At 38.4% G+C, this 23790-nt stretch overlaps 1 protein-coding gene across 1 annotated transcript; it reads left to right on the forward strand.

Annotated features, from left to right (window-relative positions):
• The first annotated feature begins 888 nt into the window (after window positions 1-888).
• LOC139721515 (mitochondrial basic amino acids transporter-like) lies at window positions 889-23369 on the forward strand. Its single transcript, XM_071632830.1, has 4 exons — window positions 889-998; window positions 9017-9060; window positions 9810-9893; window positions 22500-23369. Exons 1-4 carry the CDS (start codon window positions 965-967, stop codon window positions 23211-23213), a joined length of 876 nt encoding a protein of 291 aa, XP_071488931.1. The 5' UTR covers window positions 889-964; the 3' UTR covers window positions 23214-23369.
• The last annotated feature ends 421 nt before the right edge of the window (window positions 23370-23790 follow it).

The following is a 23790-nucleotide window of genomic DNA, read 5'->3' on the forward strand; positions in this document are numbered from 1 at the left end:
GCAGGAAAGTGGGCAAATATTTTCAATGACATTATCATCATTGACCCATTCTATGTTTGTATGGTGTTTGATGGAGATGGAGTTTGTTTCATGTTTGAAATATAATGCCAATTTTAACATGATGCCCATTTCTATGTCATGTGACAATACAGCTGACCACTACCAGTCAGCTGCAATTTGCAGTGCCACGGTGGATGGTACTATTGTATTGTGCATTATGTGATTTCAGGACACATCTCTCTCTCTCTCTTTTGAGGTGCCCAGAAGTACTGTACTTTTTGGAATGCAGTACAGTATAGCAGAGTAACTTAGAACATACATGTGCAAATCTATAGGGAGAAAACATCAAGCCAAAAAGCCTGATGTCAGCATGCTATAGTCATGGTTTCTGAACATATGGGGTGAGGGTGGGGTTGGAATGTGCACTATCTTGCTGAGATAGGATAGTGCTAAGTCTGATGATGTCATGTTATGGACTTTTATTAGTCAGAGTACTTTAGTTTAGTTTGAACAGGAAGATAGGTGGCTAGTCCTTGAATGACAGCACAACCATACAGATTGACATCCTGTGGAAAACAAAGGAAAACAAAATGATTAAACCAAGGCTGAATATGAAACATATTCTGATGACAAGAGCTGTTGTACAATGTAGCTCCATGGTTGAAGTCAGCTCACTGATAGCCAAGGCCAATGGTAAATGGTTCCAGAAGAATTTGTACTCATGGAATGTGCTACATCCTGTTACAATTACAGCTGTGGATTAATGTTCACCATTGAAAGTATAAAGTGCAAGTTCATTTCTGTGATGTACGTTGATTTTAGGAAATGAAAAGAGATCAGACTGTTGTACTACTTGTACACTGTGCTTCTTCCCTTTAATAGAGTTCAGTGGTGACTGGCTTGATTGACAGTATGGCAATTCACTACTAAAGAGCAGGACAGGATTGGATCTCCAGGCTTTCCAATGGCAGCAGACTTTATTGCAGGGACAATAGGAGGTGAGTTATAGTGAAATTTTAGTCCAGATTTTCTTGGGTTACGGTGCCTCAGTTTGAAGAGTTATTTAAAATTTTTTACTTTTTCTGTGGTCAAATTTCACTTGAGTGTTCAAGGCTAAGTTGTAACAATTTCTACCTGCACACAGCTAGAAAACTGAGTAAAGTCAGATGACATTAAAGAAGTAGAATTTCAGTGGAAGTGAGGACAAGCTCGACTATTACTAAGGTGGTGATTGCTATTATTAATAGCAGTTCAGTAAAATTGTGTCATCTTAGGCTCTTGAAAGACACATACCTAGTAGATCAGTAGGAGAGTGATTTTTTCCTGTTGTGAATATTACACCGTGTCATCTATTGCTGCATGTAGCTAAACTTCAAAGAAGCCATGTTTTTTGTCAAATGATAAGATCACATGCATTTTTTTTTTTTTAAGTCTCTTCAAGAGGCAATATTTTATCCCTTAACTTGGACTCTGGAGGGAGGCCTTTTTACGTGAAATAAATTGACATTTCTTGTACAAACACACTGGAAGTGCAGCAAAGCTGACATCAGAGTGTTTGCCATCTCCCTGGTAGACAAACTACTCTAGTGTAAATCTCATACTGTTTATCTGATTTTTTTAAAAAAAATGATATGCTCGCAAATAAGTTGTTGAGTAACTTACTTCAAATATGTGTATCCTCTGGTGTAGGATCAAACTTGAACAATTTTGCACATACAATTTGTAAGGCATATTGGTGTTACATACATCCACATTCCACAGAAGTCATGATTCCATGCTTCCTTTTCATGCATGGTCGCACCAATGCATTGAAAACCTAATGTATTTTTCTCATCATGATTTCAAGTGAGAACCTTGCTACTGTAACATTGATCTGGGAATGCATGATTTGAATGAGATAGGACTTGAAATGTACTACTGTGACAATTGAGTGATTGTTGAGTTAAAAAAACAAAGCTGCAACACTTTTTGATGTCAAACTAGTGGAATATTGTCCAGAAAATATAAAAAGAATTCCACGTATTTCCATTTTTCTGGCATAGTGAAAGAGCACTTCACTTACAGGGGGTAGGGAGGATTATATCACCCTTATCAGTGATGTCTATGAAAAGTTGAGGGAATGTGAATTTTGCATTATGAAAAAAAAAAGGAGAAGATAGTTTGTTGAATTATATTCATCCCTTTTCTTTAGTGTTGTACCACCCTGGCACCATGTACACGTATTGCAGCCTTCCAATCCATTGATGTATTCATGTCACATGTACATATGTTTGATGCAGATTTCCCTTTGCTAAGGATTTTTTTTTAAATTTTTTTATTTATCATGTGTAGGCCATTTATTGTGTGTTGGCCAGAGCCTGTATCTCTTAGCATAAATTTGGTTTTCAGAATAAACCGCAGATAAAAAATCTCTTCAATGACAATCAAAGAAGTGCAACAATAAATGTATGACGAGTGTGTGGAGAACTTTTGGGGATGAGCAAAATTTGCACCTGAAACATACAACAATCAGATTTTTAGGTATTTTAAGATCGGAATATCCAAGAAACCTTTTTCTTTGTTGGTTCCGGTTATACGTGGATGACATTAAAAAGTCAGTTGTTAGTTTTGAAGTTGATAATGACCAGAAATTTGTGGATATTTGATTGATTTACAACAGCAAAGGAAGTTTAACCAGTTCCCCTGTCATAAAGTTTATTCGAGGAATAAAAAAAAAAATGAGGAGGATTTAGCAAACAGTAGATACCTATAGCTGTCCATAATATCCCAAAGTGTCAACATTGTCTATGATCTTATCAGTTTACCAAATAAAATTAAACAAGATTTCTTGACACTTCTGTATAGGCCAGAAGTACCTCTTATCTCTGAACAGAGAAGTGTGTACTTTAAAGGGATGATACTCGGTATAATTGGTTGAGATGAGGATTCAGCTTTTATATCTTTTAAGATACAAGTAGTTTAGCAGCCACTTTATGAAATGTTAAAGGGTGTGTACAATTCTGGTCGAGGTGAAGATTTAGCTTCTACATTTTGCGAGATATTCAGAAACCACTCTATGAGATATCAAAGAGCATGCAATTCTAAGGGGTATCAAAAGTTTATTTGATGAAAATCGGTTTTGAAGTGGCCGAGATATCCAAAAACAAGGTGAAACAAAGAGATCCTAATAAAGTTGTGGCCTGTAGTCTTTTATAATTATCACTTATTTGGATATCTCGGCCATTTGAAAACCAATTTTTATCAAATAAACGTTGAATCCTTCTTGAAATTACATGCTCTTTCATATTTCATAAGAGGTTTCTCATTATCTCACTTTGGATTGTAAAAACATGAATCCCCACCTCAACCAGTACTGTACAGCCCTTAAAAGAGCACATAATTTAGTTCATTTGACAAAAATTGTTTTTGAAATGGCTGAGATATCTGAAAACAAAGTAAAACAATGCAATCCTGATAAAAGGTGGGTCCCACCTTTTATTAGGATTGCATTGCTTTGGATATCTCAACCATTTCAAAACCAATTTTCACCAAATAAACTTTGAATTCCTCGTAAAATTATATGCTCTTTTGTATTTCATAAGAGGTTCCTCATTATCTGACAAAAAAAAACCTGAAGCCCCATCTCAACCAAAACTATACCATCCCTTTAATTAGTGGATCTCAGTATTAAAGGTAAAAATCTTGCATTCTGGTATGAGTTCAGAAAATAAGATATCTTAAAGGTAGGGAATCCCATTTGCATGCCTTAAATGAAGAGTTGTGTAAATACAGTGGTAAGTTGAAGAGAGTATCATTTTAGAAACTCCCATAAAGTACTGAAAGTGGAAGGTAACATTTAGTACACTTTTTTGACCGTTAGATTTTGAATTGAATTTTTTTCGGGGCTCACCGTAAATTCCAGTACATTACTAGGCTACCTTTGCAGACCCATGCACTGCATGTGTGTCCATCATGTATATTTTGTGGAGAAAGTTCATCAAAACTTACAAACATTTCAGTATACATTCTTGCCACACACTCTATATGTTATTACATCAGCTCTTATACTTTTAGATTTGTGTTTATAGATACAAAATACAGAAGACTGCAAGAAAAATGCTTAAGTGTGGCTGACACACAGAACTACTGAGTAGTTGAGTTTTGTGCATTATTCAAATTGTAGATAACTGTTGACTTCCAAATTTCTCAGCAGTGGCCTAAACAAGTCCCCTGAGGTTCATATCTAATGTTATGCTGCATTTTGGGAGGTCTGTAAAAGGTATCCCCTACCTTTAAAAGGGAATTCCAAATGATTTTCATTGTTGTAATAGTGGACCGATTCAATGATGAACAGATACAGTTCGCGGTGAATACTATGACGATAGGGGAACAAATTAATCACTTGTCTCGCAAAGAAAATCGTAGAGAGGTGTACGACGTTTTGCTCGCTACTGCTGAGCTTCGTCAGGTACAATAAGACACGGTGGTGCGTGCATGCAAGTTATAGCATGTACATGCGGACGTGGTAGTAGGCACGCGGCCACCGGGGCCGGGTCGGGCAGTGCGCCATAGTGTGTCCTTTGTTCGCTGCGTTCATGCGGATACAGTTGTTTAACGAAAAATTTGTAACAACTTTAATCCACAATTTTACAAACGAGCGTCATGGTAATGACTGCTGCTTTACCGTATCACTCAATAATAGAATACATCTACTGATATATGCATGTACACTTGTGATAAATGTAGTGCGCTCATAATACAACATTCATAATTTCAGATCATGTTGTAGTACATGTTAAAATTGATAGTGTCATGTATAGATTTGTGGAATTTATTATGGTCATTGATCAGATTAACCAATGCTCTGAAAAACCCAAAATAAATTACACTGAACAGGGATGATGACATAGACCCCGTTTACAGTGCGGGGCTGGGCCGTGGCTCAGCCGCGGCTGAGCCCGCCTTCATTTCAGTGTATCCGCGCAAAAGGCCAAATGCTAGGCCAAAATTGGCCGCGCATTTGGCCACGCTCTGGAGCCCGGCATTTTCTCAGTGTAAACGCAAACTGGGCCAAATGCGCAGCCAATTTTATTCTGGCTTCCAGACCCTCTGCCCGTACTATTTCGCTATTCAGGATATCAACCCCCTCAACTTCGAAAACTAGTATAGTTTAAGGTGGTTTTGTCCTGCAAAGGATTTTTCCTTCGGCAAAGATCTTTGCCCGAACGGCGACTTCGTCGCCACGTTGCCACGGAATCCAGTTGGCAAAGGGTCTGAAAACCAGACTATACCAAATTGCGTTTGTTTACAAGCAGATCGCCACTACGACAAAATATTGAAAGGTTTGAATGAAAAGCCCGGGCCGAGCCCTGCACTGTAAACCCCCAGTTTGCCACATTATTCTGAGACAGCAACGAAGTCATGCTTAAGGAAAACATTCTGTTTTTTCAAATCTACAATGTATGTAACTTTCATAGATTTTTGTTACTCTGGACATAAAGGCTGAATTCACAACTATGGTTTAAACCATGAACAATTTGTATGGAGCGCCAAGTGTTGCATGGCCCCTTTTGTTGCAAAATCAGTCATGTGTATGTTCATTTTATTAATGAAAATGATTGTTGTCATTTCGTCGACGAAATGACTAATTTCACAACGAAATAGGCCATGTGACACTTGGCGCTCCATACAATTGTCCATGGTTTAAACCATGGTTTCAATTGTACTACCTTCATGAATTCGGGCCATAATGAACAAACTTGTAGAGAAAATGCCGAGCTTTGCTTTGATGTAAACTATGACAAATCTGCATGATTGTTTTTCTTTTCAATGACCAGTAGCTACATTGTTGCAGTTCACCTCCCTGATTATTGTAGAGGCAGGACTTTTTAACAGAAAACAATAATTAACAAAAATGGCAAAAATTTGAGTTGTTTCTTTTGTCAAAATAGAAAATTGTCGACAATATTTAGTTCTAAAAAAATAAAAGAATGAAAAAAAAAATCTGTTCATTTTTAAAACCATGTTTAATGCATATTACAGGGATATAATCCCTATATCATTTGAAGTTTGAGTTGACAGAAAATTCTTATTTTCCCCCTTTACTTTCCCACTCTGTTTTTGTTGGAGGTTATAAAGAAATAAAGAGAACAAAAACTTATTTTTGATATTTCATTCATGTCTGTCATTGTGTTAAACTGGTCATTTGTTGTCATTGTTATCGTGAAGAATATTTGCAAATGAGAGGCAACAGGTCAATTTTTGCAATTTTTACTTTTGTGCTTTGGAGGACAAAAACGAATGTGTTCACTCATGCATCAAATTTCCTTTTGTATTAACCTATTAGCTTGATAGGCAATTAAATTACCTTGGTACATAATACATTGATTTTCATCAAAATCTTCTATGAAAAATATGAACTCGAAAAAGTGTTTACTTTTTTTTTTTGCTGAGTGTATTTCATATATAGTAACTAACTGAAAGTTTGTAATACACTGCCAGTGCCAGTGGTGCTATTTCCACTGAAGGAAACCTAAAGTACAATGTAGAAGTAGGTCTGTTGATTCGTGGCCACCAAAATATATATCAGGTAGAGGGCCACAAATCTTTTTGGTTGTCGCAAGTGGAATGCTGGTTGTACAAGTAGATTAATGTCACACATGCTGTAAAATGTTTTATCCATTGACCTAATTGTCCCCGCCGAACGAGTTCGAGCAGGGGACTATGAAACGGGCTCCGTACGTGTGTGTGTCCGTGTGTCCGTCCGTCCGTCCGTGTGTCCGTCCGTCCGTCCGTCCGTCCGTCCGTCCGTGTGTCCGTGTGTGCGTCCGTGTGTGATCAAAATCTTCAATTTGCTACTTCTCTGTCATTTATGAGCCAATTTTGATTCTGTTTGCTTTATATGATAGCACTACATGGGAGCTTTGAAACTTCTACACAGAATTTCAGTCGTGACCTTTGACCTTGACCTTTGACCTATATTGTACATTTTGCTACAAAATGCTACTCCTTCGCCATTTCTAACCCGATTTCGATTCCGTTTGCTTTATGTGATGGCACTAGGTGAGGGCTTCAAAACTTCTACACAGAATTTTGACCTTTGACTTCTTTGACCTTTGACCTTGATTTTTTGACCTATATTGTACATTTTGCTACAAAATGCTACTCCTTCGCCATTTCTAACCCGATTTCGATTCCGTTTGCTTTATGTGATGGCACTAGTTGAGGGCTTCAAAACTTCTACACAGAATTTTGACCTTTGACTTCTTTGACCTTTGACCTTGATTTTTGACCTATATTGTACATTTTGCTACAGAATGCTACTCCTTCGCCATTTCTAACCCGATTTCGATTCCGTTTGCTTTATATGATGGCACTAGTTGAGGGCTTCAAAACTTCTACACAGAATTTTGACCTTTGACTTCTTTGACCTTTGACCTTGATTTTTGACCTATATTGTGCATTTTGCTACAGAATGCTACTCCTTCGCCATTTCTAACCCGATTTCGATTCCGTTTGCTTTATGTGATAGCACTAGGTGAGGGCTTCAAAACTTCTACACAGAATTTTGACCTTTGACTTCTTTGACCTTTGACCTTGATTTTTGACCTATATTGTACATTGGCTACAAAATGCTACTCCTTCGCCATTTCTAACCCAATTTCGATTCCATTTGCTTTATGTGATGGCACTAGGTGAGGGCTTCAAAACTTCTACACAGAATTTTGACCTTTGACTTCTTTGACCTTTGACCTTGATTTTTTACCTATATTGCACATTTTGTTACAAAATGCTACTTCCGGCGGGGACATATGTTACGCACCGCGTAATTTCTACTTTTCCTTGTTAGTTACTGCAACTGCCACTGAGCTGGAGCATATCAGTCACAGCTGTAGGTCCTTCACTGTGTGCCATGTAGTAAACATGCATATATGAAAAAGTTTGAGTAATGTTAATAGAATATGACACTTGGAATCTTTATGCATCTACTGTAGCCTCATGTGTCATGTAACACACATTAAATTTATGCTTCAAGTCTTTTAGATGTGTAAACAACATTTTTTTTCAGATAGAAGGATTGATTACAAGGTAGTCGAATAGCATGTTTAAAGCAGTAGAAGAACTGTCGAATAAATCAAGTTCAGGCACTTTCTTACTTTTTCCCTTTATAATCATTAGATAGACAACTTATAATACTTGTCAATTTTATCTTTCTGTCTGTTTTTAGCATATTTTGCTGATATTATCATACTTTGAGAAGAAAATTGATTTTCTTTGTGACAAAGTCTTCCAAAAGCTGAAAGTTCCAGCAGTAGAGTACTGTGTGGTGATAAAATGACATGCATCATTTAGCATTGTTTGCATCGTATTAAAATTGTTTTGACCAGACTGTCATTTGTGGTGAACTCTTCATTTGTCAAACTAAAAAAGAAAAACCCAAACAAACAAACAAAAAACAAAACAAAACAAAACTCAAAGAAACCAAAACAACCCCCAAACAAAGAAACAAAACTTAACTTACTGGGAAGACTTCCCCGTGTGTTCAGGGCCAGGAGTGACTTGACATGATTGGATACTACAATGCCAGAGAGATGTCATACATTTGTTTGTGTGTGGGTGTCTGTCTGTATCCATCTATCCATCAGTCTGTCTTTGTACTGCTGTGTTTCTAAAAATGTCTGTCTATAGAAAGATCATACAAAGATGGATAGGTAGATAGATAGATGAATAGGTAAGAGGACAATACTGTAAAAGTGGAAATTTTCGCACATTTCACGCAACCAGAAGCTAACGCGAAAATAAAAGCACGCGAATATTTATGCGTGCCATTATGTTCCAGTAGCTGATGTCTTGATTCCGCGAAATTAAAAACATGCAAAACTCTTCTTACCTGGCCAAGCGCGAAAAATTAGTCATGTGAAAATATACACTTTTACAGTAATGGATAAATAAAATAAATTGCTAGGTAGATGTATGCAATATATGTGTCAAGTAACAACTGATATAAGAGTAATTTGATCCTTTTTCCTTTCAACAGGGGCAGCAGGAGTCCTTGTAGGTCATCCTTTTGACACAGTCAAGGTATGTGTTTGTGTGTGTGTGTGTGTCTTTCAGCGTGTGTGTGAGTGCATCTATGTTATCATACAGACATACATGCACCACATCAAATGTGTACGTGGATTGATTCATGCTTAGCTGGAAGGTTTCTGTCACCTGCCTAGCTGCCATCAGGATTTTTTTTTCCAGTGTAATAGAGACTGGTATGCTTTGATGGAACATTGAGTCTGCATCAGATCAATAATGTCTGCATAAACCTGCCAAGTTTTGCCAGAACGTAGATGCATATTGGAGAACAAGAATGACAGCAAACCATATTTTGCTTCTTTTTGCACCTCCATGTATTTATAGTTTTTAAAAGGAAATTGCCTCTACATGTTCAAGGTTGTAATGATCGACAGCATAAAATTGAAGAAACACAATGGTAGAAATTTCTTGAAAGTCAGACATAAGTCAAAGTTGTAGCATTTTAAAAGTTTTACAGGATTCACTAAACAATGATATTTGATATCGGTACAGTGACATATGCAATTGCAGGTGAGGTTATTGTGTAAAAAAAAAAGGAAAAAAAAAGAGATCACCAATTAATGCAAATATCTCTACCAGATGTATGATATGTTGGAGTTTTTTTTTTCTGCAACATTGACGTACAGTGCAAACATGTTTTTCATTGTGTCTGTATCACTGAGGACAAAGGAGACTCGATTCACTCAGCTTGATTGTAGAATTGCTAGCCCACACTGAATACCTCTTTCTTATCTATCCATGGACAGGTTCGCCTCCAGATGCAGAGCTCCCTTGCGCCCAAATACAATGGCATCATACATTGCTTTGTTACCATTGCAAAGCAAGAAACGGTGAGTGCAATTAGGGACCATTATTTCTCTTTTCTCTATCTTTATGTTGTTGTAGTTTAAAATCTTGCAGGCAGTTTATTGGTTTCTCTTCCTCAGTACAGCATTTATTTACAAGGTACATCAGTCTGGAGTTAAGACTACTCCCCCCCCCCCCCCCTTCTCGAATCAGCAGCTATCCCACACCAAACTTTGAAGAATAATTATTGGGAAGGAAATATATAGACAGTGTGTAATGAAAATAAAATGGAATATAATTTCAAAGGTAAAAAAAAATATAAGTTATGGCTGTAATACTCATCCATGCATGATGCACCAATATACAACATCTCTCTCCCCCCCTCTCTCTCTCTCTCTCTCTGTCTTTCTTACTCAACATTAATTTGTAGGTGAAGGGTTGGTGCACATATTCTTTTGAATGATAAATGGCAATAAAACTAAAACAGCAAAGTCTCTCTCTCTCTCTCTCTCTCTCTCTCTCCACCCTTCATGAAAATTAGGGATTTGGAAATATCGAGAGGTCTCATTTCTCTACAGAATGAGCCATTTATTGCATTGGATTAGATGGGGATGAGGAATGGACATCCTACAGTGTCTTGAATACATGACCATTCTGTATTCGTTCAGCCTTGCCTCAGCTTTTCCAAAGAGGTAGCAATGTATCAAACCCCCTGTACAGTACTCATTTTCAGTTTGACTCGCACTGAAATAAAATCTCAAAAATTATGATACTAAATGTACAAAATGCAATTTCCCTGACTATCCTCAGTGAAGCGTGTGCTGCTCTGAGTTTTGTTGTACAAGTTTGGCAGGCTTTGTAGACTAGAAGCAAGGATTGTTATTAACCCTATTTAAGCTGCTAATGGCCTGACAATAATGATAACTCAAAATGATGACAAGATTGCTTCTTTTTGATTAGCTATGATACACACAACAATTGTTCATCAAGATGAATGTGCGTTATTAGTGCAGTATACCAGCGCCATGCTGAGGTCTAAGCTGTGTGTAGTTAGTGTGGCACTGTCCCAACATCAGGTAGCACAGAGTTTCATTTGTTGTCGTTGTTCAGTTGGCTTCAACTCTTTTTCTGCTGATGTACATCATTTGAATTGTAGATCAGTTTGGCTTATTTGTTTTTACTGTAATTGCTGTGCTCTTTATAGATCACAGTTTTGTCACAGGCGCTATGGGAGATGTTATTTTCATAATCAGCTCCGACCAGTGCATTTAAAGTGCCTGCCAAGGCTGAATCATTTATAGCCGTTGGAAGTGAGTGAATATAATAGCTATGCACACAGCTCTCTGTTGTCCTAGTTTGTTTGAGTTCACCTGTTATCAGCTTTCTACCTACAAATGGAGTTAGGATCTGCCTGCACATCTTTTTGTAAACATTTTTTTTAATGAAAATGTCATCAGTTAATATTTAAATAACTTATTAAAACTTTCTTTGCACAATTGTGTGCATGATCCTTGGGCAAACTCAAAAAGTAGCTATGATACTGTTAAAATGTGTTTTCCTAGTGCTGTCCTACTGTGTGCTACATGTAACAAGTGAGATGCTGAAAAAGTGGAAGTTTTCACTTATTTCGTGCAACCAGAATCCAGTGCGAAAATAAAAGCGTGCATATTATTTTTGCTTGCTAGAATATGCTCCAGTAGTTCTTGTCTTGATTCCGTGGAATTAAAAACATGTGAAACTCATCACCTGCATCACTGTTTATTTATTGCTCAGTGGAAACAGTACTGGTAGTCATAAAATATGAGGTGTGGGGGGTGGACAATGATTTGTGGTGATGCCTCGAGGTGATACGAGGTGTCCAGTAGAAACATGGTCGTTATCTTAGTGTAGAATCCATTGTAATGGAGGTGATACAGGAAAGGCTAAAATCTGCAGTGATAGAGAGCCCATTTGAACTGAATTACCAGATGAATTTTAATGACATGTAATCAATCATCACTTTCATACTGTAGCAATTTTGTATGTATCTTGCATTATGCGGGTTGTCCAGTCACAAAGTCTGCATAAAGACCTTTTGAAGCACAAACAGGGTTGCACATAATCACCGCAATGTTGCAGGATAATTTATGGCAAGATCACATGGTGCATGGTATGATGGTAGTGATTTGAAGCTGTGGCTTTGGAATGCAGATGTCACAAGATATCAGTGGATTTTCCCACTTTTATGTGCAGATGCTATAAAATTATGAAAAGGGAAACAGGCATATTATGTATTTTATGTTCTGCATAAATGAAGATTTTCCCCTGAACAGTACTGTACTTGAAGTAAAGCAAATTTGTACCACATGTTATGGCTCTGGGTTGGGTACCATAAACTTCCTCCAAGTTTGCCGAATGTTTTCTTATGAGGTAAGAGGAATATAAAGTGAAAAACAGAAATGATCAGATTTAATTTGGTTTTCTTGCGAAGATAAACAAAATAAAAAGTTCTTCATAGTTGAAGGAAAACCAGTGTTCAACTGTAGGAGACACTTTATGAGCTTGTTATTTTTTTAGTTCTCAAAAAGGCACCTAAAAAGAAATAATAGTGTGATTCAAAGGGTGCCTTAAAAGTACCGCTTCTTACAGCCATAGATAAATTTCTGAAATATAAATTAACCCCCAAACATAAAACCTGCAAAGTTGTATTAGGCCAAAAAAAAAAAAAAAAGGTTGTATTGGCGTAACATAAGATTTTCAAATAGGGTCGGTCGGGCGGATTTTTTTTTTTTTTAAATTTAATTTTTTTTTTTGCTACCTGCAGTTTACGTGTAAAACTCGTGCTCAGTAAACAGTTACAACTGCTGCACCGTATGTGCTGTGTTCATCTATTCTACAAATCATTTATGAGGCCGATATTACTCGAATTATACCCCTTCACAGAATTTAAAGATGTTGAAATCCCTATACTGAATGTTTTCACTTCATATTTTACTATTTTGACTTAGATAAGATAGATGCAAATTGACCCATATGTACGATCTTTTCATCGCACACGGCGATCTCTATTACAGTCCCACATATACAGATTCGTGTAAGTTCTCCACACAAGAAACCTATGGCAAAACTGTGCACAATACATTGCAGTCTGAATGCTAAGTATACACTGTATAAATCTTGATAGAGTACACTTCCGTGTTGGAAACAGATGACGTACTGATCAAGCGAGGCTATGCGAGCCGCTAGCGAGATCTCTCCGGAGCTCCCTCGTACATCCGATATCCCCAGAGCCGTTTCCACTTCCGGGTTTTTGCGATCGCGATCGCAGTCAACAAGATACTTGATATCGATAGCAAAAAAAAAAATAAAAAAACATAGGGTCGGCGGAATGTTTAGGGTTGGGCGGGTTACGCCAATACAACAATTTTTTTTTTTTTGGCCTTACTGTCTTTTACCCCCCCCCCCCAAAAGACAAAAACAAAAACAAAAACAAAAACAAAAACAAAAACAAAAACAAAAACAAAAACAAAAAACAACCACAAAATGGATCTTTAGGAAAGAGGAAACATCAAGTTAACGTCTGATTTTTTTTTTTTTTCTTTCTATAGACTATGTTACGAGTATAACTTGTGAAATAAATGTTCAAATCAGTTTGGGGAAATACTTAAAGGCAGCCGATCGTCATCCGTAATGGTACGTAAACTCCGAACGACCGAAGTTTGTGCATGCAATTGCGCAATGCCAGACTCGGTGCTATATCCATAAACGTGTGGGACAATGCTGCCACTGAGACACGTGTGTGTGTGCATGTGTGTGTACGCATCATACACAAACATTGTCACCGCGAGCTGCGGTGATTGGAGGAGAGAGGCCAGAAGACGTGTGTGTGTGTGTGTGCGTGCGTGTGTACGCATCATACACAAATATTGTCACCGTGAGCTGCGGTGATTGAAGGAGAGAGGCCAGAAGACGTGTGGCTCTTTTGGCCTCTCTTCATGCGCATGCGCACTGAGAGTGTGCGTCTATTCGGAAGCTCTCGTGGCTTGCTCGGACAGCCATTTTGGGTTAGGAGATTAGCACAGAGAGCTCTCTTGTAGCCTAGCGTTTTGTTTGCTGACCCATTGAGCCAGCCCTATTCTCATTCGGGGTCACTACATTTGATACAGAATGTGGTAGGCAACGTGTTGCGTTCGTCTCCCTGCCGCACAAACCACTCGCCACGATTGAGTGCCTTTAACTCAGGGAAATGGTCAAGGTAAAATCCTGAAACTCTATGATATTGCAATTGTGTATGAGAAAAGTTCTGGTGACATTTGAATGGGGTTAACTATACAATACTTCCATGTTATGTCAGGGTCACAGTTCAATATGAAATTCTAAGACTTCTATGTGTCTTTTTTTTGTACCTGCAATCCTGGAAAATGTTGGATTACATTTGATTTATTTGGAGAGATCTGAGAGTTCAGTGGAAGCGATTTGATTAGCATCATTTGCAGAGGCACTGGTCAAAGAAGATGTGTAATATGTGTGTTAGCTGAGTGGCAGGAGTTGAACACAGACTGATTGGATGGAATAAATACATGTAGATGGATTGATAATTAAGATATTTTATAACAATGTAGGCCTAGATGGAGACTGAGTTATGGGCTGATTTTGCTACAACATACATTTCCCATAGACATTTGCTCAAATGCTCTTATTATGCGAGAAGAGTGGAAATATGTTAAATTTTCATGATATCATTCTTGGCATGTGACAACACAAACTGTAGTACTGGTAGTCTTCTCATCCAGTGATAGCGGCACTGAAATATAAAAAATTCTGAACTTAAGAATGAATTATCCAATTTTCCTCAAACCTTCAGTGGTGTGTGAATGGGTCACGTCACAAGACTGACACCCTTGAGTCATACAGCTCACAAGTCATACAGCTCACAAGTCATACAGCCAACAAGTCATACAGCCCATAAGTTTTACAGCTTATGAGTCATACAGCCCATAACTTTGACACTAAGCTGACAAGGCCCATGAGACCGACACATTATCTGTCAGACTTGTGGGCTGTTTTTACCTAGCATTGTCAAACTCATGGGCTTTTTATTTGCCTAGTGTCGAACTCATGGGCTGTATGACTTGTGAGCTGCATGACTCATGGACCTGTTTTCAATGTCGAACTTGTGGGTATCAGTCTAGTGGGATGACCCTGTGTGAACTACTAATATTGCTGCATTCACCCAATCCACACATATACTTCAGGTGAAGATTTAAGTATGCAAGCATCTGAAGTAGTGTATCCTTCAAGTGTTCAGCGAGCCAGCAGAATGTGCAGGGGTACATTTCACCTTTTCACAGCGGCAGCTGAGCTAAGAGCTGTCTAGAATCATTTTCTCTATAATTATGCTGGAGGTAGTTAATAGGCAGTGCATGCAATTTAGGTGGCATCAGATAACTTGTCATTGTATGTGTGTCGATCCTTGAAGAAGGCTTATTAGTTTGGATGCTCTTTTCAAAAGTACAGTGACCTTCTCCTAAAGGCCACTTGCTGTGCATTTCATTTGATGTGTGGGTGTGGGGGGGGGGGGTAGTCTTCCTTTTTGCTGATGTATTTTTAATTCACTGCTGTCAAGGTTTGTGAGATTTGTCAATTTAATCTAAATGTAATGACAATGTTTGTGTTACATTCAGAATTTTTTTAGATAAAAAGTAAATTGTAATATGAAAACATGTACAAAATAGTGATTTAAAGATAATAAAAAGTTTTGGTACCTCAAAAGTTTCCTTGAATTTCCTTGTCTTGGTTTGTGTTTCAGGTTAAAGTACGTTGTCTGTGAGAATTACTCGCCCTAAAGTGCTCTCATGTCTTAGTAATCATGCAATAATGGTTTCGTACCAGAGCCGTCGCGGTACCGCGTCGATAATTATTGTACGAAACCACTGACTGCGACCAGCAGCGTGCAGCCCATTGTACACATAGCTAACTGCAACCAGCAGCCCCATACGCATAGCGTAATGGGGCTTCGCATTGTAGCATTCAGGATCATGACAGAATTAGTATCGCGGGTAAATGTCAACTTAAAATCCAAAAATTTCTTCGATTTGAAGACTTACCAATTAAGTTGAAGTAGTGAAAACAGGCTTCGAACAACGTTTGGTTCTGCCAATAGTCCCTTTTGATGACTGAATGTGAGTCGGTCGAGAGGACCTTGGGAGAGCCACATACACTGAATACTACGGCCAGCGCATGCGCACACAAACATCTTATCCGTTGATGGATTTGAAATTTGTGTGCAGTATCGTGGGTAAATGTCAACTTAAAATCCAAAAATTTCTTCGATTTGAAGACTTACCAATTAAGTTGAAGTAGTGAAAACAGGCTTCGAACAACGTTTGGTTCTGCCAATAGTCCCTTTTGATGACTGAATGTGAGTCGGTCGAGAGGACCTTGGGAGAGCCACATACACTGAATACTACGGCCAGCGCATGCGCACACAAACATCTTATCCGTTGATGGATTTGAAATTTGTGTGCATGTGATGTGTTCGCATGCACTGGCTGTAGTATCCAGTGTATGTAGCTCTCCCAAGGTCCTGTCGACCGAGTCACATTCAGTCATCAATTCGAACAGAAAGGGACTATAGGCAGAACCAAACGTTGCCCGAAGCCTGTTTTCAATACTTCAACTTAATTGGTAAGTCTTCAAATTGAAGAATTTGTGGGATTTTAAGTTGACATTTACCCTGCGATACTAAATCTGTCATGATCCTGAATGCTACAATGCGAAGCCCGATTACGCTATGCGTATGGGACTGCTGGTCGCTATGCGTATGGGGCTGCTGGTCGCAGTTAATTGCATGATTACTATTGACATGAGAGCACTTTGGGGCGAGTAAGTCTCACAGTGTTAGTTATATGAAAGGTACTTTAACCTGAAACACAAACTAAGACAAGGAAATTCAAGGAAACTTTTGAGGTACCAAAACTTGTTATTATCTTTAAGCATTTCACATGTTCAAATAATTTAATGTTTTTGGGAAGTAAACACCAGAAAATGGAGGTCACCCTTAGAGAATGTATTTGAATATTTATTCATTTGGAAAGGTCTATGTATCTCACGATTTGTTGGTGATGCAGTCATTTCCTGGTGGGTCTACAACCATTCTCTTCACACCTACCTCCTTCTACCTCACAACCTCCCCCATCCCCCCCCCCAAAAAAAAAAGGGCGGGGGAGTGTCTGGACTGTTGTACGCCCTTTGCTTTGAATGAAGTAAATGATTGAAGCCAACAATGAGCTAGAGACACATTGTATTTCCTCCTAGGGCTGGACTGTTTGTTGGATGGGAGTTTAAGCATTTTCTCTCTCCATAAAGGATGGATTATGGAGAGTTGATGAACATAGGATTGATATTGTTCCTCCCACTTCCCCTGCCCGCTCGAACCAGCTAATCTTGTACTAACTGAAGCTAAGATAGAGTCTGGTGGTAGCATGACTGCCAGTGGAGGATCCAGGGGGAGCGCACTGGATGAGTGTGCCCCCCTTTCATTTTGTTTATTAAAAACAAAAAAAATGAAAAAAAAATGGAGGGGGTATGTGTGCCCCCTTTTATTTTTGTAAAGGCACCCCCCCCCCCCTTATGGAATTTGTGGATCTGCCCCTGATTACCAGTAGTAGTTTGCCAAGATTGTCTAGCACCTCATTAATACACAAGCTGTTTGAGCGCTCCAGGAGCACCCCTGAAGTGCTGTAAACTCTCTGTATGAATGGTCACCAATGTTTAGAGCACTCAGGAAGAGGTATGTGCCACACGCACGCTGTGCATACATTTTATCTGTCTGCATTCCCGAGGCTTGCAAAGGTTGCCATGACAGTTACGCCTCGCTCTGCCACTTTGTGTTTTGTCTTGGCCAGCAGTGATTTTCTATGAACAAACTCAAGAGGGCATTTAAGTTGAAGCACTTCAGGAGTGCTCCTGTGCCCTGCTTTGTGTATAAATTGGGTATGAGCTGACTAGAGCAAGATATATTTTACATATTTGCACTTTCCTGTGAGAGGTTTCTGACCATCTTTTTCTCAGAAGAAGCTAATGGTCAACGCTTGAATAAAGGAAATGAAAACCCAGGAGGTAGGCCTATACAATGGCTGATGACTGAATGATAGAAACGAAGCCATTCATCTCATTGTTGAGTGACCCTGTGCCACATAAATAGCAGCAGTACCATGTCAGAAAAGAAAAAGCAGTGAAACTCTGCTTTGATAGTGTTTCATAGAAATGTGTGTCATGGGAGAAAGTTCCAGGACTGATTAAAGTGCTCTATGAGCAGTTTATAGGTTCTAAAAGAGTCCTTCATGCAGCTAATTAAGCTCAGTTTAGTGGGTTTGTGGTGTCATGGGCCATTTGCTGAGATGTGTTAGGCAAGACTTGGCTTGATGGACATAGATGGATTTAGTCAAGGCTCATATCCTGCTCTATACTCTGACGACCCTACCGACAAACCTGTCTACATTGCCTTGCATTAATTTGTTTTCTGTTTTATCCAGCTCTGCTATGGAAATTTTCACTATTATTGACATGTTTATATTTCCAAAAATTGAAATTTGATGGCTGCAGAAAAATATGGGGTGGTATTCTGAAATTCTGAAATTCTTTCTAGGAAGATTTTTTTTTTCTTCCTAAGTCAGGGTTTATTCCTGAGTGGTATTCTGAGAATCTTCCTAACTTTCGTTCTGAAATATTTCCTATACTTAGAAAGAAGGTTAGGAACATATATTTATATTTTTTCTCTTTTTTTTCTTCCAATGGGGGATAATTTAGAAAATTCATTGTGTATGTATTCATGTCTACACAACAACCTGACCGGTATTTTGAAATCAGTAGGTAGTAGATAGTCTACATACAGGTATTTCAGAATTTACTCTTCTTTGATCGTATCTTGAAATCTTGAAAAAAAAAATATTGAACATGTTGGATAACTGCAGCAATAACCTCATTTAGCAGCCAAATGTTAAAGGGATGGTATAGTATTGGTGGAGATGAGGATTGGACTTATAATTTTTTGCTAGATATCAAGAAATTATTCATAGAATTGTACTGAGCATATCAATCTTAGAGGAATTCAAAGTTTGTTTGATGAAAATGTATTTTTGAATGGCTGAGACATCCAAAAACAAAATAAAACAAAGTGACTGTAATAAAAGGTGGGTCCCACCTTTTATTAGGTTCACTCTGTTTTGGATATCTCAGCCATTTCCAAACCAATTTTCATCAAATAAATGGTGAATTCCTTTTGGAATCACATGCTCTTTCATATTTCATAAGAGGTTTCTCGTTATCTCTCTCACCAAAGAATGTTAGAAACCTGAAGTTAGGTCTCAACGAAAGCTATACACGAAGGTCTTTTTGTGACTATTTCTGCTGCAATTGTGGCATATCATGTGAATGAATGGTGATGTTTGAATGATGCCTTGTCCTTTTAGGAATGGAATCCCCTGAAACTTTTGTCTCATGCATTTCGATAGTTCGAAACGTGTAAATGTTGAGATGTCTTTCCCCTGCTAGTGCAGACTAAGTTCGGTCACGGTGAAACTTCCGTTACGAAATAAGAAATAATGCAAGTCTTTTCAACAATAACACACTTTTGTATAGATTTTTATGCGTTTAAACGCAGTTTCTAGTTTCGTACAAAAACCGCAAGTCTTTTCTACAATGCTCTTGCGTTTTAAATACAGCATTGCTTGTGATTTGCTGGACTTGCATTTGATTTTTAGAATTGCGTTGAAGTGCAATCGAGTTTAAGTTTCTTACAATTTTCTAGTTTCGGATGATTATCAAACGCAAGTCTTTTCAGCGTTCCGTGTGATATGATAGACTTGCAATTGCATTTGACTTTCAGAGTTGCGTTTCATTTTTTATTTTGCGTACAAAATTTAAAAAAAATAATGCAAGACTTTTCAACAATAACGCACCTCCGTAGATGTTCAGAGATGCTTTTAAACGCAATTTCTAGTTTCTTACGAAAACTGCAAGTCTTCTCTGCAACGCTCTTGCCTTTGAATACAGAGTTGCGCGTGATTTTGATGGACTTCATTTGATTTCTAGAGTTGCGTTTAAACACAATTGAGTTTCAGGTTCTTACAATTATTTTCTAGTTTCATATGATTTTCAAAAGCAAGTCTTTTCAGCAACGCACTTGCGTTAATGTGCGAAGTTGCTCGTGATTTGATACACCTGCATTTGATTTTTAGTTGCATTTTAATTAATTTTCTAAAAACGGACCCAGGTTTCTAATACCGCTTCGGAATAATTAACGTTAGAATAGTTGGATGAACGGAGAAACACCTACTCATTTCATGTTCTGATAATGATTCTCTACTAGGACGTGCATTTTGAGAATAACGAGAAGGAGAAAAGGGGGGAAAGTGAACTGCTATGGGTATACTACATGTAATTCTCCAATGTAAATGAGTGATTGCCCTTTCTATTCTGGCGTACAAGACAATGGACGCATGGCACGAACGCTACCGCGCCGTACACTAGCAAATTACCGACTAGTAATGCTGCAAATCATAGTGGGAAAACAATTCTTTTTCAGAGAATGGTGACAAGATTTTGAGACGAGGGAATTAACATGTATTTCAGCTCAGTTGGCACTCAAAAATCAGGTCGACTTACGCGAGTTGTCGACTTATAAATGTCGACTAAGACGAAGAAATTTTCAAGGAATAACAAAGGCAAAAATTGGGACTCTTTTATCGTGTCGACTTAAGCGAGGTTTACTGTATTGCCAGAAGGATGAGTGTACAAGATGCCCTGCCAAAGTTACAAAATTACATGGGTAAAAGGGTATTATAAAAAAAAAAAAAACCAAAAACCGACCTATCGACCCTCTTGGGTTTTGACAATTAAGGGCAAACAAACAATTTTTTTTTTTTTTTTTTGGGGGGGGGGGGTCTTATCAAAGACCGTTTCTGTATTGTTAACAAAGCTCTTTCAGAAGGTTTTTTTTTTTAATACACTTTACAGTACAGAAGTTTTTGTAGGTTTACAAAGAGCTGATTTTTTTTTTTTCAATGTGCATTATAGAGATTTTTTTCACATCATCTTTTATGACTCTGTAAAATACACCAAGGTGGTGAGGTGTAAAGCTACAATATGTGCAATATTTTAGTCATGCATTACCAGTAATGCAGACAACCTGTACTGCTAATGCAAGAAAGGAATGGAGTAAATATATTTCACTATCAGTTGACTGACAATCAATTTCCTCATCTCAAAAAGTCTAGTAATATTCTAACAGAGAATTTAAGAGCACACATATTATGAGAAAACAAAAACTTTGCTGCAAGAAGACAACTGCATTGACAAAGTGCTGAAAGTGTAATGATGAAGGGCTTTAGATATGGGAAGACAAGAAAATGAGCAATGACACAGCTTGTTGATAGAGTTTGACAATTATGTCTTCCTTGTCAAAAGTAGGCCCTACACAGGGCTGTGAGATGAATTTTGCTACTATTCTGCATGCATACGATATGCTTAACCAGTATGTGCAAGTGTGAAAGAAATATGTGTTCATCAGAGAATACTAGCAAACATCCTCTACACCCACAAAGCACTCCTACACAACTCCAGGCCAGAAAAGGAAAAATTAATCTAAATACAAACAAACAAAGAAAAAGGAAAGTGAAGGAAATTGTGTAGAGATGGTATACATTGTTGCCAAGCAATTTGTAAATTCAAAAGTCTCAATTTTTGGACTTATGCCATACTTTTAGGTCATCAATGGATGAAATGCCCTGAACCTATAGAGGTACTTGGATTAGAGAGTCTACGATACCAAGAACACCTCTTGCTGTGGATGTCATTACTTGCTTCTACACTACATGGATGCATCCTTCAGTGCAATGATGTACTTTGACGTCCTCATTTAGAGTGCCTCCCGTTGCCCCAGAAACTCATGCATGAAACATCCTTTATTACCACTGTCTCACGACACCATGGGGCCTGTTTCACCTCTGTTGGTTCTTATCATCTCTGTTCATGTAGTGTGCATAGCTGAGCAGGGCCCTGTGGCATGAGGCCATTGTGTGGTAATTGTCACGGAATAATTCTGAAAATTTTGACATAAAACAAAATGGTGACACGAATCCAGAAGTGAAGAAAGCATGTTACTCAGTTTAGCCATGATAAGGCGATTCCTTTTGGTTGTTTTTTTTTCATAGGTTTTGTGTAAGATCTCAATCAAAATCAGATGTGACAGTTTTTCTAATCATTTAAATCACATTTGTAGCACGCTTTCAGCATACTACCTGAATGAATCAAAATCTACATCGATGTATTAAAACACATAGTATTTATGCAAAGCCCATGCAGAGTCAACCATCCTAGAAATTGCCAATTTGTCTCAGTTTCAGAATCTTGGTGTATATCAGAACTCCGTTGAATAAAGCTAGACTGTATGGTAACTTTACAATGATTATGGTAACACTGCAATCAATGGTAACTACCAAGACAACACTCTTCCATTCTGTCTAGACAATGAAAGCCAGCAAATCATACCATTGATTGCGGAGTTATCATTAATTGTGAAGTTACCATAGATAAATGCAACCAGGCCCAGATTTATTGTCTGTATTGCAAATGGCTTTAATTGACTTTTTTTTTTATAATTCTGTCAGGTGTTTGGCTTATTCAAGGGCATGGCATCCCCTCTGCTTGGTCTCACATTCATCAACACCATTGTCTTTGGCGTACAAGGCAACATCATGCGTCGCTTTGAGGAGCCCACCCTCTTCAGCCATTTTCTAGCAGGAGCCACTGCAGGAGCCGTGCAGTCCACCATTGCAGGCCCAATGGAACTTGCCAAAACCAGGGTGCAGGTACAGCGCAAGGGGACTGCACGCTACCATGGCTCTCTGGATGCCATCTACAAGATATACAAGAGTGAGGGTCTAAGAGGCTGCTACAGGGGCTTTGCCCTGACAGCCATGAGAGACACGCCGGGATTCGCAGTCTACTTCATGGCGTATGAGTTCTACTGCAGCCACCTAGCGAATCTCCATCCACAGGGTCAGATCGGGGTGCTAGGCCTGCTGACCGCCGGGGGACTGAGCGGGATGACCTCTTGGGTCATGGCGTACAACTTGGACGTCATGAAGACGCGCATCCAGGCGGATGGGATGGAAGGGAAAAACAAGTACAATGGAATCATTGACGTATTCAGGAAAAGCTACCGTGCCGAGGGGATTTCGGTCATGACCAAAGGACTGGGTGCAACTCTCCTGCGTGCCTTCCCCGTCAATGCAGCCACATTTACTGGGGCAACACTGACACTGCAGCTGCTAGGACAGACTAATAATAACAGCAGTAGTAATGGCAAGAGAGAGTCATGATGACTATTTACCATGGTCATGTATTCATCAAGTCCAACGGCCTTGGGATGATACAAGCTGTTTGTCACCTTGATGACTTGCACACTAAGTGCATTTTTTTTTTTTTAGATATGATTACAAGTAGTTTATGCCATGGTTACTTCAGGACACATGCTATCCTTGAATCTTCCATTCTTTTGTATTCAGAGGTGATCCTGCCTTTAGCGAAATAAAGTGATTTAAACATTACGCAATAACATTATGATTTTCAGATGTATAAGTACATATATGTAGTATGTAGTGTACAGAAGTACTGTAGAGTTAATATTAGTGATTGCCATTGTTGTGAAATAAATATTTTGTGTATATCACTTTTATATGTGATGCCTTTTTAAGTCTTCATTAAAAAAAAAGTGAGATAAGATGACTTCATTGATGTCTCTAAATATAAGGTAAGTACAGTACTGATGAGTGGGATTTATTCAACAAAAGTGATGTATTTCATCGTGCAATCAAAGATTCATTTGTAATTTGGTCTCTGCAAATTAAAGAGACATATACATAATATATATAATTATATGACTTCACACTGCTTGGA

This window comes from Diadema antillarum, unplaced genomic scaffold (assembly GCF_040938485.1).
Source record: "Diadema antillarum isolate AM-2024a unplaced genomic scaffold, OU_Dant_1.0 scf00000145, whole genome shotgun sequence".
Lineage (NCBI taxonomy): Eukaryota > Metazoa > Echinodermata > Echinoidea > Diadematoida > Diadematidae > Diadema > Diadema antillarum.